At 44.9% G+C, this 18,874-nt stretch overlaps 1 protein-coding gene across 3 annotated transcripts in view; it reads left to right on the top strand.

The window, feature by feature from the left end:
• The window catches only part of C6H10orf90 (chromosome 6 C10orf90 homolog), a 93,582-nt gene extending 84,871 nt beyond the window's left edge, over positions 1 to 8,711 (top strand). For all 3 annotated transcript variants that reach the window (XM_015633837.3, XM_015633836.3, XM_015633839.3), the window contains exons 7-9: positions 6,361 to 6,424; positions 7,481 to 7,580; positions 7,745 to 8,711. In XM_015633837.3, the coding sequence (XP_015489323.1) occupies positions 6,361 to 6,424; positions 7,481 to 7,580; positions 7,745 to 7,783 (203 nt within the window). In that variant the 3' untranslated portion in view covers positions 7,784 to 8,711. The remainder of the gene's footprint in view (positions 1 to 6,360; positions 6,425 to 7,480; positions 7,581 to 7,744) is intronic.
• The last annotated feature ends 10,163 nt before the right edge of the window (positions 8,712 to 18,874 follow it).

Below are 18,874 nucleotides of genomic sequence, written 5' to 3'. Positions count from 1 at the left end.
GCAGCCCCATTTCAGGGCTCTTGAGATTGCTGGAGAATTCCAATTTCCAGTGGTCTGTCCTACATCAGAGACCTACTGAGATTTTCTAGTGAGAGCTAAATAAACATAAGGAAACACGGCACAAAGACAGCACCCTAGAATTCTGTCTTAAAGACTCAATAGAATTAATTCACCATTTCCATTATCCAAGTTAATTTCCCTGGACTCAGATCTCTCAGGGCTGTGTGAGGACCCTGCGAGCTCTGCCAGCAGTTTGTTATCTACCTTAGAGGAAGTGGCAAAAATCTCCCACTTCTGTCTGATCATCTTTGAAAATCCCCCAAACCACTCTGCAAATAATTTATGAAACAAAATATGAAAGGCTAAACCCATTTCTCTTAAATTTACAATGAAATTTTAATCTTTATGCTTGTTTAATGAGTAATAAAATCATAATATTGAAATATAATCATTAATTATTGAAGTTAACGACTATTTCCATCTTTTAGTGGTTGGTCATTAAAGGTAAATTTGTCTAGAGAGAATCTTTGGTTTCTGTAACTCATCTGCCTTCGTGTAGCCACTTGTGGCTTTCTGTTTGTGAGACCTTAACGTTTTTATAACGACAGAAGTGTCACAAGTCTGTTATTGAAGCAGAACTGGAGTTAATCCTGGAAATCCAAGATCCCTGGATGCAGCACAGCCCTGGAGGCTGCACTACAGAGGGCTCTGTTACATTGCTGAGCATTTTTAACTTGCTCTGAGTCCTGGCAATTGGGATTTTGGCATTTGTCCTGGTGGATGCTGTTGTGCAGCAGGATTGGTGTCATCAGTGAGACCCAGAGTGGGGAATTTGATTTTTCCTAGAAGGACTCACCCATCCAGGGGCACTGGATGTCTCTGTGCTTCTGATGTCTCTGCTGATGACAGATCCATTGCTGATGGACCCATTTATAGGGAATCTCCCAGCAGAAAGCTCAGTGGAGAAGGAGTCCTGCATCCCCAGAAAGCTTTGGCCCAGGCAAAGTCTTCATGGAATGGTTTGGGTGGGAAAAGATCTTAAAAATTATTTCATTCCCCCCTGCCATGGGCAGGGACACCTCCCCCTTTCCCAGGCTGCTCCAAGTCCCATCCAGCCTGGCCTTGGGCACTTGCAGGGATGCAGGGGCAGCCACAGCTGCTCTGTTTTCTTAAGAAATCGCTGCCAAATGCAGAGATCCCCTCCCACAGCTTTCCTGGTTTGGGGAATCAGGCTGCTCCTTCACAGCAACACCCCCTGGAACAGCACTGGGAATTGGAGGGTAAAATGATGACCTGGAAACGTGCTTAAGCATTCAGGCTTGCACTGATGGCACCTCTGGGCTCCAGGCTGTGATCTTGTGGTTGTTTCTTGATCATTTCCTTCCTTTCTTGGATTTTTTGTTTTTCTTTCCTTATGTCTTACAATTTGTGGAGGTGAAGCTCTTTACGGCTCTGAGGTTCCCAGGGCTCATTGCCAGCGCACCCTCCCACGTTTTCCAGAGGTCTTTTTCCCAGGAGCAGGTTGGTTGATGGGTTTAATTTCCCCTGACCCTGCCAGAGTGACCCCAAGGATGGATTAGAGCCCATCTGAGGCGGGCAGCAGGAGCAGGTCGTGCAGCACACTTAGCTCAAGCACTGACTGTGACAGCAGTTATCCAATTTTCCTCCTCCAGAGCAAATTCCCTGCCCAGTTCCCCTTGTGCCTGCACAGGAGGGTGGCCCAGGATGGGGAGAGGTGTGTGCCTGCTTTTATTCAGGTGGAAATGGAGCCTAAACTGTAGCCCAAGGTGTTTTGAGGAGTTTGCTGCGCTCATCTCTCTCTGAAATAAGTTTGGTACTTGTGCTTCTCCCTGGTCTTGGAGCTTTTATTCCAAAAAAATAATTTACAAAAGACCTGCAGAGATTTTTCTCTCTCCCAGAGAGATTATTCTATCAGCCTACAACATCTTTATTGATAACATGAAATTATTGACTAGCAGGGTTTCCCCGTGTTTTGACAGTGTTGCTACAACTTCAGTTTCTTGTAAGAGAAAGAAATAATTGGAATTCAGCATCATTTCCATATAAATACCAACATCTGTGCAGTTCCCATTTACCTTCCCATCCTCAAAACCCCGAGTTGTTTACCAGTTTTTAATTGTCCTTCACGAGCGGGGTTTCGCGAAACGCTGGAAGTAATCTCAGGAAAATGAAAATGTTTATCCTGCACGAGACTTTATCGTCACGAGAGCTCTTTGAAGGCACAGAACCTGCAACTCTCAGGCAGCCTTTGTGTTGGGTAATGGGCACTGCTAAATTTTGAGAGTGCTAATTAGTCCAAGATAGACAACTCTGCTGTTGACTGTGTCGAACAAATTAGAGATCCCACTGTGACGAGCTGAATAGAAACAATGTTCAAATAACTGCATTTAAATCTCCAAAACCGTAATGTAATTACTGCAGTGACAGGACTACCAGCTGTTTATGGGCCTTTAAATCTGCATAATGAACAGCCCTGTGATCTTGGTGTGCACAGGCGTTTTGGGAGGTTTAACGCAATTTTTCAGGCGCGTTTGGGGTTTTTTCCTCCTTTCCCTGTCCTTTGAGGGGGTGGTTGATCTTTGGAATTTGCCATAGAAGTTGAAGGTTCAACCTTCAATCCCACCCTGGAGCCTGCAGAGCTCCTCTGGATTTGCATCCAAACCCATTGATCTTTAGCAATATCTTGGAAATAATTTCTGTCCCCTCAGTCGCGCTTCTGAACCTTCCCCAAAAGTTCTTTTGGAGCTGCAGGAGCCTGGAGGGTGAGGATTGCTGTTTCTTTGGGTTTTCCTGCACTGGGATTCTCCAGCAGCCCTGTGCCAGAGAGATTTTATTTGGACTGAGGGAGGAGAAGGTGGCAATCAGAGAATTTGCAAAAATCCTGCAGCCTCTCAGGTGAATTCTTGTGTTCTTCACATGGGAGCTTTATTTGGGTCATTTCCCAGCTCCCTTTTCCTCATTCAAACTTTTAATAATGCCACCCGTTCTTTTGGCCTTTTTTGGCTGGCAGCTCTGACTCTAAACTGCAGTCAGGTAATGGAATTGGGAAGAGAAATGAACTGTTTTGAAGCTATTATTAAACTAAGATTAACTCTGCCACACCTTCTTCAAAAGCTGCTATTTTTGGGGGGGAAAATTTCTCTAATGATTTTAGAAAGATTTGGGAAGGGCAGGTGAGATGCTAATTTTTTGTTTTTCTGAATAAAACCCATGAATATTTAAATATCATTTAGATAAAGAGGACTGAAATCTCCAGCAACATCCCCAAAATGATTCTAACATGAAAATATTTTCATAAACCTCTCAACTTTACAGCTTTTTAGAGATATTAGGAACAGTTTCCATAAAGACTGAAATATTGAGGGGGGTCAGAAGTCTCAGTAATAGGAGGAGAGACAAGAGCAGCTGGAAAACCTGGGAACCACCCTCCTGTGCAAGGTTTGGGCAGCACCCCTGGGTGTAGGCACTGCTTTATATACCCTGGATGAATTCCCAGGAAAATCCCATGGGCTCATCAAGCTCAAAATCACATCCACATCTATCTTAAATTCAAGGGCAATTTATTTTTTAGGGGACTGTTGGTTAAAAAACACCCCAGAGTTTAAAAGTTTTCTGCATCCTAAGATTTCTCTGGGCAAAGTGAATTTTTTTAATTTAAAGCACAGTTAAATTAGAGATCCACCACCAGCAGTGCTTTGCTTTTCACACCTCCTCAAAGGCATATTTTAGCTCCTACCAAACTTTGAGAATTCACATTCATGTTAGAAGAAAGTGCATCTATATTGTGTGTATTTTGATAAATTTGGCCTCTGGTTTTCTCTTTTAAGTGCTCCAGTGATTTAGGGGTAAATAGGAAGTCAGGGATTGGTTCCAACACAATAATTTTATCTGTTCTCTGTCTAAATATTTACTGACTTCCCAAGCAGGAGAGTTACTCATCCTCTTGGAGGTGCAGTTTAGCATTAATTAAAATATATTACAGGGACAACCCATTTACATCCATTTACAGCTTGCTTTAGTGGAGATGTGAGACCACTTGTAAATGCCAGAAACCAAGGAGGTTCACAAGGTGTGAATAAAACACCAACGAGGTGATTCAGTCCTCTCTGCCTAAAGCTTTATTTAACTGGTGCATCCCTGGCAGTGCTGAAATCTGAAATCCCTGCTTTTTCCCCTCACAACAGTTGTCTCCAAAAGTCATCCAAGGCTATGAAATCTGATAAGGAGCTTTGATAAGGGACAGCTAGAACACAATTTAGAAGCCTATCAGCTTGGGGAGTTGTCCACCTCATGGCCTATTTGATCTTTGCTTGGTTGGAAAGAGCTTTAATCCAGGACTCCACCATGAGCTCAGCTGGTTATTTCAGCTCTGAGTGTTTGCTGCTCTTCCCCTTTGAAATGTGCTTTTTTCTCAGCTTCTAGGATTAACAATTATTTAAATGCACACATGACTTCTATATTCTCATTTCTACCATTTTTTTTTATTTATTTCTCATTTAATTTCTGAATCCTAATCCTACAATCCATCAAGGATTAACCTTAATGTTTGCATGTGATTTTTTTTTCTCATAAATAGCAAGCTGGGAGATGCTGCAGGAATGTTTAGCCATGAGAATTAACCTCGTGGCTCCACAAAGGGCATTTTTATAACCAAGGTGGATTTATTATTTTCTTGGAGGATTTTCCCCAGAGTCTCTTTTGAATCCATCCCTTCAAAGCCACATTTCTTGTTCCAGAGCAGTGATGGGTCTCCCTTCTGTGCCAGCAGGAGAGGATTATCCTGGAGCAGCAGCACCTGCACAGCTCCCAGCCTCTGTGGTGCTTCCCAAAAATTGAAAATAGAGCCCACCCTGACTTAGGGACTTGCAGGAAAAATACATTTTATCAGTTTATCATGCTGTATAGGGAATAGGAAGCAGGTCTGCAAATCCTTGGATGGCTTTTTCCTCTTCTGGTGGCTACACACTAAGGTCTGCAGTGTTAATGTGTCATCATGCCCCAGCCCTGGAGGAGTGCAGAGCCAGGTTGGATGGGGCTTGGAGCGAGCTGGGATAGTGGAAGGTGTCCCTGGGTCACAGACAATCTGCCCCCTGCACTTTCAGAGTTATTTGGACAGCAGCAGCAGCCAAGTGTTTGTTCCTTTTAAGTGAATCAACATGTAAATGAGCGCTAGAACACTAATAAATAAAAGACAAATGATGTTCTCCTAGCAAATGGAGCATGTGGCTTGTGTGTACTGAAGATTTAACAAGGATGATTAAGTGTAGACAACTGCTGAGTGTGGGAAAGTCAGTCCTGAGGCAGAAGAGGCTTCAGAGCCTCTCTCCTCTCCCAGTTTGTGCTTTGGAAACTGCTCCAGTTGAGAACTGGAAGTGCTGCAGAGCTCCCTTTGATTTTTGATTGGAATGATAGAACATCTCTGCTGTGAGTAAAGGCTGAGGGAAGTGGGATTGTTCAGCCTGGAAAAGGCTCCAGGGAGAGCTCAGAGCCCCTTCCAGGGCCTGAAGGGGCTCCAGGAGAGCTGGAGAGGGACTGGGGACAAGGGATGGAGGGACAGGACCCAGGGAATGGCTTTAAACTGACAATGGGTGGGTTTGGTTGGGATTTTGGGCAGGGATTGTTCCTGGCAGGGTGGGCAGGCCCTGGCACAGGTGCCCAGAGCAGCTGGGGCTGCCCCTGGATCCCTGGCAGTGCCCAAGGCCAGGCTGGACATTGGGGCTGGAGCAGCTGGGACAGGGGAAGGTGTCCCTGCCATGGCAGGGGGGCACTGGGGGGGATTTAAGGTCCCTTCCAATGAAACCAGTCTGTGATTCCATTAATTTTACACAGAGCTACAGCAGTAATCTCATTTATTTCCTAGCTTCCCACCTTGTACAAACACTCTCCCTTCCCACTCAGGACCCATTTTTGCAAGGAAGTGTTAAAATCTCCTATTCCTGAGAACCACCAGCTGCTCAGATCAGAAATGATTTTCCTGTATCCAGGGAAATGCTGATTGGAATTATCACAGATCTCTTCATACTTGATCAGGAAGTAGTAATGTGATTTTCCTCCTTCTAAAGCTCAGGTAATTACCCACAGCTCTGCAAAACAGGTGGAAATTGAATCAGAAATGGCTGTAGCAGGACAGGTTCCTGACACTCTGAGGAGGCAGCCAGGGTGTAACTGAATGCAGGAACCTGTGAGGAAGATTTGGAGAGATTTGGAGAGATTTGGATCTGGTCTTAAGCCTTCAAAACTTGAACCAGAAATGGCAAATTGTGGCTCCATGGAACAAGACATTCAAGATTTCAGTAGGAGCAGATCCCTCCAGCACTAACTTTATTTTCTCTCTGCCAGATAACCTTTTCAAACCAAAGGAGAGAATCATTCCCGAGAAGGAGATGCACATGAGATCTAAAAGGTACAAATTCCTCTGGTTTAGAGTTTGTCCAGGCATTTTTTTCTTCTGTATCAGCTTAGATTTGGGCAGCCCTGCCCTCTCAGCACCTTTTTCCAGGAGGTTCAGACATGGGGCACCCATGGCATGAAAACCAAATCCTCAGCAGGCCCCTCATGTTGAACACCCAAAAATGGAAGCAGTGAGGTCACTTTGGATTTGTTTCTTTCCCCCCTGATTATGGCACAGAGGATGGAAATGACAGCAAATGATGAGGAATGTGGTGTCTGATCTTTAACTGCTGCACTTCATGCAAGGGAAGCTGCAAAAGCCACCCTGAGGAATTCATCCCTGTTTTCTGACACATCCCATTCCTCTTCTCCAAAATACAATCCCCAGCCAAAACAAGCTGCTTCAAGAACTTAAAATTGCAAAATATTATGAGGAGAACCCAAAACTAAACAGGCTTTGTGCTCATGGAAAAGCAGGACTGTCCAGCTTTCTCTTCCAAATCCTGGGAATTTTATCACTGATTTTAATGGGGGAAAAAAAAAATTACCTTTTAATGGCTACACCTGTTATTTTTAGAATTAAAAGATTGTGTTGTCCTTGTTAAAAAGTAATGACAGTGAAAAATGTAAACAGTTTGCAGACTTATAATGATGTTTTCCTTATATTTTAGAAAATTATTTGAAAATGATTGCTTGATATTAATTGTGTGGCATAAGTTTTAAAAAAAATAGTACAGCCAGATCCTGGTTTGAATTTTGTTTATCAAAAATTGAAATCAACTTCACTGAGCTCATTAAAACCTGCTGCATTGAAATCACCTGTTACCATCTCTTTCTTTACTTTTTTTTATTCCAAAATCAGAATTTTCAACAAGATTTGAAACCAGCCAGATTTCACATCAAACCATGATTGTTAATAATTTATCATTCCCGTGCCATAAATCAAATTCAAGCACTAAGAGATGCCCATTACATGTATTGCACGGAAGGCAAACATTCCCTACAGGAAAAATTAATTATTTGTGAGCCCCAGGGATGACAGGAACTCTGCTTTCTGAATTCCTGACAGGATTTATGACAATTTACCTGAGGTTAAAAAGAAACAAGAAGAGAAACAGAAGCGGATCATCATCCAGAGTAACAGGCTGCGTGTGGAGATGTTTAAAAAGGTGAGAATTTTCTGTTCTTTCTGGAGGAAATCGGGCCAATAAATAAATAAATTTGAAGTCTGGGCTGCCAAATCCACCTCACCTCCTGTATCACTAAAGGTTTCTATCACCTCGTGGATTTTAACAATATTTTAAAGCACTTTTGCATTATTTTTTTCCCCTAGCAATTACTGGACCAGCTCCTTCACAGAAACACGGAGTGACAAAGGAGCCTCTTTCCCATCATCCTAATTGGATCTCGAGTGCTTTTGACTGCTAGATAAGCCATAAAATTAACTGTTATCTCAATTACCTGGAGGTATTGTTCTTATCTTTGGCTCTTTGTATAAAGAAATATCATTTATGTTTCAATTGAAATTTTAAGGCAACTTTCAAGTAATCAAAAACAGCCTAAAAGGGAGCACAGCTGTTCCAGAGCATCACCTTTTGGGCAGTTTACCCAGAGGAAATAATTTTAAGAATTTTGAATGCAAATACTGAATTACAGGGGTATTATTTATCCTAATCTTTTTTTAAGAAGCACACTTCTCTGTAGCAATAGCCCAGTGTTTATAAGATGTGGAAAACTTATTTCTCTGAAGTATTTTATTAATTGATTTCCTGTGAGTTAAATCCTTGAAGAAAACTGTTATTTGTTATGTTTAGGAACCAGTTGAAAAAGCATTACCACATCATCAGAGCAACAGCAGTTTCACATTAATATTTAACATTCCAAAAGGGACCAATATTTCAGCTTTCTGAAGAACTCCAATCCTGTTCATAGAGTGAAACTACCTAGCAAGCTCTCCCATTAAAAAACAATATTTAAATATTTGTTTATAACACTTTTTTTCACATTTTTTTCATTGTAATATGGGTTTTACTCCACTTCTGTGAGCACGAAGCATTTCTAGAAATGGCAAATGAAGGAGTGGTGCCAAGAAGGATGTTTGCATCAAAACTTGCAGAACTCAAACCAGCTGTCATGTTTCCTCCAAAAAAATATTTAAATCTTTATTTGTACATGTTGGAAGTAAAAACAAGCAGCTCACAGAGCAATGGAGTTTATTTATGGAATAAAGTATGAGGATAATATTGATCCAACCGCTGTGTTTTGATTTGGGGCTGTTAAATATAACACAATTATTGAAACTGCCTGAGAAGTCGTGCCTTTGTACCCACAAATCCCAGGGGAAGAAAATACTGCCCCTAAAAATCACTGCAAGTGTTAAATTTTGCTGCACAAAGTTTGAGTAGGGGTTTGAATGAGGCTGGAATTTGGCCTTTGATAGTTCTGCTTTGTTTTCCTAATCCAGCCTGAGATGTAAGGTCAGGATTTTTTGGAAGAGAGATGTTTGTGAGCCACTGGGATAACCTCCAGCTGGGTGACCTGTGCTGGACACAGGGACCTGGGGATATTTTGTGCTCTGTTTCTGTTGGATTATTTTGCCTTATTGTGTTTCAGCTCCCCAGTTAACCTAGGAATAATGACGACAATTTTTGCTCTCAGAGAAGACAGAGATCTGTTGAACAAATATATTGCATTCCAGATAGATATCCCAAAAAACTCATCAATAGTTTAAACCAATTGGAGAGGATGTGGAAGGTAAGGCAGTGAGGAAGGGCCTGACAGCGTTTTTCCCTGAAAAACATCTTTTTAACCAAGGAAGTCATTCTGTGCTGGAAACCAAAGCCAAGGCTGGACCACAGATGACTCCAAGTAGAACTCAGAAAAGGGACACCAAGAGGGATTCTCCTTCAAGCTTTCATCCAGTTCGAGCTCACTATGACCAAAGACATTTCCTATAGAAACAGTGCCCAGATTCTCCTTTATTTCAGTAGAAACTGGACATTTCTCCCCTTGGACTCCTCACTCTCTGATTTTTTGCACTTCAGGAAGATGCAGCTTTGGTTCATCAAGTCTGTACCTTCAGGTGTGTTATTTCCTGCACATCTGGGAATAGAGGAATATTATTTACATTTCACCCTGCTTTAGTGTCTGCCCTTAGGCCTGCCTGGGGTCTCACCCTAAAGCCACAGCAACATATTTTGGCATGGAGAGAAAACATTTGGAGTTTGGTATCCAGGGAGGACACAGCAAAATAATCAGTTCCAGGTCAGGGGAGTCCCCGGGGCTGGGGCTGACACCAGAAGGGAGCCCCAAAACTTTCCCCACTTCTTCTCTGGCAGAGAGGAAGAGACAGGATCTTCCTCATTGGGAATGAGAGTGTTTTCCATGGAAATCAGGCATTTATCCTGCAGGATACCCAGGAATTCAAAGGAGATGGTTTCATCTACCAGTGTGCCCCTCCTCTGTGCCCATATGTAAATTTGTGTTAATAAATAACTGTATTTGACTTGCTTCCCACTGTGTGGCTGGGAACATCAAGCAGAGGAGCTGATCCTCCTTGGAAATCATGGCACTCAGGTGATCCCTGTGAGGGTGAGCATTTCCTGGGAAGAACAGCACAAGCTTCAGGTGGGATTTTACCCTTTGGCACCGTCATGGATGAGCTGACCAGGGAATGACACCTTGAGTGATTTCCTCTCCCTCCTTGAGGGCAGGGTACAACATTCACCTGCTGCATCCTCACCTCCCCTGGCTCAGGAGCAGCTCCTCTAGCTCACAGCATGAAGCCAAGTGCATCAATCAAACAAAGAAAATCCTCTAGGTTTGTCAAAGGGTTATTTCCAAATGTTTTTATTTTCTCTACAGATGATTTTTAAAACCTGCAGGACAAATCTGTGGCAGTCTGAGGTGGAATTTCTTTTGTACAAATAAGCTAGTGAGGAAAATGGATGATGCAAATCACTGTCTGGGAATGTTTAGCATGGTAGAAAACCTGTGCTTCAGAAAACCAAAAATTATCTCTGTTGCAAACCTAATTTCTCTTTCCGGGCTTGAGAAAAATAGTTATCTGGTAATGTATCCAGCAAACAATTCTGATATTCATTTGAGCTCTACAATCCAATCATTGTGATGGAAAATGGACTGTGCAGGAAATTGTCACTTCAGGAAAACAGAAGCCTCCCAGGAATAGCCCTGGACTAGCAGACATCAGCTTGAGGAAGTTCAGAGTCAGGGAAAAAGAGGTGGGATCTCCCTTTGGACTTGCAGGCTCTTCAAAGAGCCCATTTACCAGCAGATAACAGGAAAATTGGAGGTCACCCACCCTTGTCAAGCTGGAATTTTCCTTCTTGTTGGAGAAATTTGCAGACTGAGTTCAAGTTCTCTGGGTGTTGGTGCTGTGCCTTTGGGAAGGACACATCAGCATTTAGAACAATGCTGGTTTGGGGGAGATTTGGGGTGGTTTGGGGGCATTCAGGCACTGAGCCTGTGTGGAGCTGTCAGCACATTGCCTTGGCATTGTCCTTCCCAAACACAGAACCTCCCCATAGGGTTGGAATTCTGCGTGAGTGGAAATGGAGCCCACATGGGGCACGCACGGCATTGGAGGTGTGCAAGACACGGTGTCTGCTTGACAGAAAAACCTCCTTAAGGGCTGGAACTCATTGTAACCTGCAGGACTGAGGGTTCCAGTGCTGTGGGGATTTATTTAAACCCAAATATTTTCCTGTGTATGTGTATGCAAGTCATTAGTTACATCTTGGAGTTTACTCAGCTGCTCAGATAGATGAGGAGAATGTCTGGGTAAGACTTTCGAGGGGTTTTATTGTTGGATATCTGGGACTGGTCACGTTAATGTTTTCTGGGAGAGAGCTGATTTACAAGGAAAACAACACACAAAAGCAGGGATAAAGTTCCTGGCAGCCCTCTCCAGAGGAAACCATTCCTTGAGCCAGCCCTTGCAGTGAGAGCTCCACGGCTGGAAATAGAGCTTGCCTCATCTGCAGGGGTGTTTGCCCCTCTGACTGCAGGGACAGAAGGGCCTGTGTGCTTTGAGGGGTGGGTGATTTTCTCCCCAGGAGCACTGAGCAGCCCCTTGTCCCTGCTGGAGCCCAGCAGGATGCAGGGATGCCCCACAGGGTCACGTTTCTCCAGGCACTGGGACTCCAGCCTGTGTAGTTCCTTGCTGGTTTGGGATGTGGCCGGATCCTGTGGGATCCCCCTGTCCTGGCCACAGGTCAGCACAAGGAAATGGGGGTTGGGGAAGTCAACATTCCCCATCTGCAGCCCCATGAAGAAAGGGCATTTATTTCAACTGAAATGCAAATATACCTGAGTGTAAAACTGGATCAGAATGAAAGAAGCTACAGAAAATACATCAAATTTACTATTGGCAGAGGAGCCCAGTGCATGAATAGAAATATTTATTAAGGCTTGGTTTAAATATGTGTCTATTTATACCAAAATCACAAAAATCTCACAGGGAGAGGAGCCTGTGCTGCTCAGAGTGGTGCCACTCTGCCCCTGGAGAATTGAGGTGCCAATGTTGGGTTCTGGAAGGGGAATTTGTCTCCCAGCTGGAGGTATTTTGGCAGGTTGTGCTTTTATCTCTATCAATTTGAGTTTAGCTGTGATAGAACTGTTGGAATAAGCTTGTCATGTGTATTAGGAAGGAATTGTTCCTGGCAGGGTGGGCAGGCCCTGGATCCCTGGCAGTGCCCAAGGCCAGGCTGGAGCAGCCTGGGACAGGGGAAAATGTCCCTGCCCATGACAAGGGTGGCACTGGATTGGATTTGAGGTCCCTCCCAACCCAAACCATTCCATGGTTCTGCACAAAACCTCATTTTTATGTTGAGAATACAAAGCATCCTCTCTTTTTTTTAGGTCAGGAATTTTACTTTTCCGAGTTCTCCTTGGCTCCATTCCAAAGCTGTGGGAGGTAGAATTACTTCATACTCATTTTAGATGACCCACAGAATAAGATAATGAGGTGTATCATCTCCCTACCAGCTGCACAGTGATTAAAAAGTAAAAAATTATAAAAAAAATAAAAACAGGAGAAGAAACTGCACCAATTTTCTCATGGTACACAGAGTTACATAAAATGATATAAAATAGGAGAAGTGCAACAAACTGTTTGAGGATGGTGTTGCATAGATAGGAATATGTAAAACAGCTCTTAATTGCAGAAATTTGCTGGATATATTAAAAAAAAATTGTCACAGGATGTATTTTTAGACTTCATGTTTAAAATACTTTTATTTTCTGCAGTATCTTACCATAACTAGACTTCAGTTAATATATAATTACAGGGTGCACACACCTAGCACAGAGAGGCTGCTCCGTGGTTCTGGAGTTATTTCAAATCTGGCTTGAGAAATTGGTATAAAGTAGCGACAAATATTTTGGAAAGCACTTTGTCTTCAACTTCTTGCTTGGGCCATCTGCTGTTTCACCATCTAATGGGTTTCTGCAGCTGTGCTTGACTGGGGAGACATCCATTTCTATTTCATGTTTCTGTGGTTTTCCAGAACTTTTTTGTGCCCTAAAGTGAGCACTTTGTATCCACGATGTGGGGAAAATGAATAAAAATCCTGACCAAGGGGTGGTCAGGGGAATAGTGTCCAGTCTGGATGGGGGCTAATTTTGTGATTGCCTGATAATGGTGTCTGGAAGGAAGGTCCCTCAGCAGTCATTTAATTTATTGTGATATGTAACAGTGGCCAGGGAGTCAAACAAAAACCATATTGAGGACACAAGTCTGGTTTTGTAACTGGGTTGTCCTCTGAAATTGTGTCACTGAGGAAGGAGGCTGAGAGATGTGGTGGAGACAGATTTTGCCATGATTTGGGGGAGAAATGATGAGAAAAAAGCAATATTCTGGTTAAATCCCAGGTTGGCTGCACCTGCAGCTGGCTTTGAACAATCCTGGAGTCACAGAGTGGGGTGGAAGTGACCTGAAATTCATCCATTCCCACCCCAGCCATGGCAGGGACACCTTCCCCTGTCCCAGCTGCTCCAAACCCTGTCAAACCTGGCCCTGGGCACTGCCAGGGATCCAGGGACAGCCCCAGCTGCTCTGGGAATTCCATCCCAGCCCCTCCCCACCCTCCCAGGGAACAATTCCTTCCCAAAATCCCATCCAGCCCTGCCCTCTGGCACTGGGAGCCATTCCCTGTGTCCTGTCCCTCCATCCCTTGTCCCCAGTCCCTCTCCAGCTCTCCTGGAGCCCCTTCAGGCCTTGGTTTCAAGTTCTCCCTGGATCCTCCTCTCCTCCAGGTGAACAATCCCAGCTCTCCCAGCCAGAGCAGAGGGGCTCCAGCCCCCTGTTCCTGGATTTATTTGGGTTGGAAAAGCCCTCTCAGACCATCAAGTCCCTGAGCCCAGCAGTGCCAAGTCCACGTCCCCAAGTGCCACCTCCTGTTCCCCACAGCCCCCAGTGCCAGCCCCATCCTGCCCAGCCCTGCAGTCAGGGGCAGATTGTGCTGCAGATTTCCAGTTTTTGGGGAATAACCAGAGCTTGGCTGTGACATCCACAGGAGTTCTCCATGAGCAGCCTCGTTCCAATGAATACCAGAGGAACTGGTAACAAATCCTCACTGAGGGGAGCCAAATCTGGACTGGACGTGTAACGCTGCTGGGAGCACACCTCTAATTTTGGTGTTTGCCATTAGGTGCAAATACAACTTGGAGGGCTCATTGGCCTGAATGGAATTAGATGGATAATTATGGGCTGCCTGCTCTATTCAACACCATTAGCTGCTCTTACAAAACCAACATTTGACTGCTATTTGTTTTACTTTTGAGAGGTTTTGCTGTGTTTGGGGCTCAAAGTTGTGCAACAGAACCTAAGAGAAAATGCCTGTAATAAAGAAGCTCTGTTTCATTCTTCCCTTCATAAATAACAGGAGATTAAGACCTAATTGATTTCATTCTCCTGTGATGGATACCACAGTAATTTTTAATGATTTCTCTCAAGTTTCCCATTAGGAATATTTATTTTTCTTTAAAAATGCCCCCAAATATGCTGTCTTCCTAATTTACTGCCCCAGCTTTTATGATGATGGATGTTGCATTGTTCTGTGGTTTGCAGAGGGCTAGACAGGAATATTAAAAATATACGACTTCATAATTTTTAGTCTGACTTGAATGCTGTCCTCTTGTGAGACATGTAAAAATTTGTGGCTTTTTTTCTTTCTTTTGTTTTCAGGGAGACAGTGAAATTTGAGGCAACAGATCAAAGCACTTATTCTCAATGTCTAGTCTGGAGTAAAAAAACCCCAACCCCCCCCATATTTAATGGGTTACTTGTTGGATTTAAAGGGATTTTAGCACAGGACACCTTCCTGACATATTGTCAGGAATGTCCTGTTTGATATCAGGATCTTGCTGGAAAATCTTCCAGTATTGAAATTTCTGGGAAAGTCTAAAATGATGTTTCTTCCCCCATGGAGGTTTAGGGCTGTGCAGACATCCCAAAGATTGTTTATTTATTTGTTTGGGTTTTATAAAGGTCTTTGCTCATGTGGTGCTAAAACAGAATGTTCAGCTCCCAGGGCTTTTTCCTCTTCCTGGAGGAAAGCTGGAAGAGGAAAATGTTGATGGGCAATTTCCTGTGGGGTAAAGTTGGGAACGAGGGAATCACAGAGAATCCCGAGTTGGAAGGGACCCACAGGGATCACCCAGTGCAGCCCCTGTCCCTGCACAGACCCCCCAACAATCCCACCTGGCCATCCCTGGGTGTCCAAACTCCTGGAGCTCTGGGAGCCTCGGTGCCCATTCCCTGAGAGCCTGGGCAGTGCCAGCCCCTCTGGGGGAAGAACATTTCCCTGAAATCCAACCAAACCCTCCCTGGCCCAGCTCCAGCCGTTCCCTGGCTCCTGTTCCTGTCCCAGCCTGGAGCTGCCCTCAGGAGGAGCTGCAGACCCCCATGAGATCCCCCCTCTGTCTCCTCCAGCTGAGCAAACCCAGCGACCTCAGATGTTCCTCTTCTGGCCCCTCCAAACCCTTCCCCACCTTTATGACTCTCCTTTGGACACTCTGGTAGATTTGCACCCTGAGCCCAGCAGTGTTGGGATGTTGGGACTGTGGGGTCAGGGTTTGGGGGTGCAGGGGTGCCCCAGGGTGGGGAGGTGCTGGTGGTGCTCACCAGGAGCTCGGTGTTTGCCTGACCGAGGCTTTGTGCTGCAGGAAAAGAACGTGGGAGCTTTGGGGGTTTGTGTTTTAACTGCTGAAGAATTTCAGGGTTGCTGTTGTTGCTGTTAAGGTCCTGGATCCTTGCAGGGGTGGATTTCTTTGTTTGCTCTTCCCTGAGCTCCTCTTGGCTTTTTCACCCCTGGCCCCGTGACAGCCGCCTGCAACGGGCTCTGTGCAGCTTCCCCATAAAGAACTCCATGGAGCTTAATCAGCATTAAAGCAGAGCTTACTCCCCTGCCTTGCTAGAGAAAAGGAGCTGCTTTCCAAAATTATATTGCCCGTGGAGCAGCAGGACAAACTGGGCAGGGAAAACAGGAGAAGAGGAATGTGATGAGCCCATGGCACTCAGCATCAGGCCTGCTGTCCTTCCAGGTACAAACGATGCTGGCAGGGAATGCTCTCCAAACACAGCTGAATGGAAGGGGTTTGCTCTCTCTGATTGTGTTTTATTCCTGAGACAGATTGAAAATCCTGCATCTCATTTATTAAATGCAGAAAGAAATTCAGGATGGCTTTGTCAGTTCTGTTTATGCTTGAATTTAGTGTTACAGTGCTTTATCACTTAGACAAGGCAGGAGATGGTTTAGTTTCTTTCTTTATTTCAAAAAAATCTGTTTTAGTGTGTAATTCCATGTTATATCTTGTTTTGCCATAGCAGTTCAAGGCTCTCTACAAAGGACCATGTTACTCCAAATAGCTCCACAAAATCCCAGCTTCCTAAGTGTGTCCTTTTCATTTGTGCAGCAAGGGAGAAACTTGAGCAAATCCTTGGTTCTCAAAGTCAGAACATCCCAGAATGGTTTGGGTTGGAAAAGACCTTGAACATCATCCAGTGCCATGGTCAGGGACAACTTCCTTTATCCCAGGGTGCTCCAAGCCCTGTCCAACCTGGCCTTGGGCACTCCCAGAGATCCAGGGGCAGCCACAGGAGAAGCCTTTTCCTGTCCCTGGGCTCTGCTGGGTCCCAGCTGGGCACTGGAGCCCTTTATTTTGGATGAAGTGATGCACCATGGCCTCATGGCCAGTGGAGGAAGCAGCTCTGGCTGGAGCCAGGCACAGCCTGCTCTGCCCCCTCTTGCTCTTCCAGCTGCATTGGCCAACTCACAGTTTTGGGACAGAAATTCCAGATGAATCCAATATTATAGGACCTTTAGGACAGGAGGGGAAAATCACAACCAAAGGAGAGGAAGGCAGGGATGGATTTATGGGTGATGGAACAGTGAGATTGCTGATCTCACATTGCATTTCCTGGGTGTCACAGAGTGGTGCGGACTCATTGTGCTGCCCAGGGCAGCTCAGCAGCTCCTCAAGGCATGCACAGAAGGTGGAAACCTGCCCCTGGAGACTGGGAAATCCACAGAATCCATCTCTCAAGTATGTGCAGCAAACAGGATTTACAGCCAGGGCTTGATTTCAGAGCTCAGCCCTGGTGGATGCTACTCCGTGTCTGCAGGCTGGGACAGAGCAGAGCAGAGCTCTGTGGCTAAAGGTCAGCCTGGATTATGCTCTATCTATGCCTGTTAATTATAGAGGACTGTAATTGTCCACTGCAGTCACAATTCAGCAGGATCTTGATTGTGCAGAGAGTTAATGAAGTGAGGGAGGACTGGAGACACAAAGTCTCAGCAGCTGGCCGGGGGACGCACAGATTTCAAAGGGAAAAGCTTTTTTGTTTTGTTTTGTTTACTCTGAGAAGGAAAAACTTTAGCCTGGAGGCCCCAAAACTGTAGATCCCTGTAGCTAAGCCCAGACAAGTCCTCATGCATTTTGGCACATAGGGGAATTAAAAAAAAAATAAAATCTGGATGATACTCAATGCTGTGATTACAGTGAGGTTTCCTGGATATCCAAGAGGGGATCACGGCTGATCTGGGAAGATGTGAACACAGAGTTACAGAGGTGCTTTCTGCCCTACAGAACCTCTTATCCTGAAATTGTTCAGCTCTTTGGAGTGAATTAACCTCTCTCCATTTAACTCTGTAATGCAAGGGATGCAAATCCTGCTCTGCCAGAGAAGGGCAGCAGACAGCTTTCCTTTTCCACCTTTTTTCCTTTTCCTTTCCCTTTTCTCCTCCTCCACACCCCATAGCATTCCATAACCCATCTGGCAATTAATACTAATTAATTTACATTGCCTTGGAGCTAATGTTACCAGAGCATCACAGTATCACAGCCTGAAGGATTTATTTCCACTTAATCGATTGTCTCTCCACTCCTCATATTTTTTCCCGGTTGTCTCCATCACTCATTAATTCCTTCTGAGAACTCCTTTAACCAAGGAGGAACTAATGGAAATTCGTGTTTCCCTCGGTGCATCCTCCTCCTTGCTGGTGTCTGTGTGTTAATCTTGTTTCCAGGTAAGTTATTCCACACTGCTCCCTTCCCGATTGCTCTCCTCCGGACTGACCTTTCCAGTGCCAAGCGAACTAAAGCTCCTGGTGAATCCCTAATTCGATAAGCAGAGGCCCAGCCAGCCGCCTGTGTTGTCACACGGTCAAATATTCACCGTTTCAGATCACCAGTGCCCTTTACATCAAATTCTTTCCGCACCTAAATGCGAACTGCGAGTTGAGCTGGCTCGCTGTGACCTGCGACAGGGACACGGTGACAAGTCGGGGCAGGGGGAGGGAGAAGGGAATGACAACAGGTAACGATGAATGCAGGGCACATTCCTGCAAGCATCTCCAATTCTCACATCCTCCGGCTAAAAAATGCCTGGGAAGTGTTTCCAAACCACTCCCGAGGGTCACGCAGGTCAGAGGCGCTCCTGATAGGATCTGGGAGATCCTTGTCGCTTCATTCCTTGGATATTCCTCCGGCCACAGGTGACCCGGAGCCCCCAGGGACAGCTTTTCCTGCTCTCACCTCCAAGCACAGACGTGCTCCAGCAGCAGGATTAGTTCTCCCCCGCTTTTAGGTAATGCCTGGCTCGCTTTTCCTGCAGAGGTTCAAAGCCAAAAGCAAAGTGTCCATAGGAAAGGAGAAAAAAGGGTGCTGTGCCAGGTTCCCCTTGCCCAAAGGGGTAAAAATTAGGAATAAAAAGAGGATTTAGCTGTCCTTATGCTGTTGCTACTGCAGGAGTGGTCTGAACTAACACACAGTGGAGTGAGTGCTTTGGAAGGAAAAATGAAGAAAAACAAAATACAATAAGCAAGATGAGGGGGGATAAAAATGACAGGGGGGAGCATAAAAAAGGAACAGCAGAAGATAAAAAGGTAAAAAAATTCCAAAAGCAGTGAGATACCTCCACATCCCCCTCCCTCCATTCCTC

This window comes from Parus major, chromosome 6 (genome assembly GCF_001522545.3).
Source record: "Parus major isolate Abel chromosome 6, Parus_major1.1, whole genome shotgun sequence".
NCBI lineage: Eukaryota > Metazoa > Chordata > Aves > Passeriformes > Paridae > Parus > Parus major.
The sequence above is the reverse complement of the archived record's forward strand: the minus strand, read 5'-3'. Positions and strand labels throughout refer to the sequence as shown.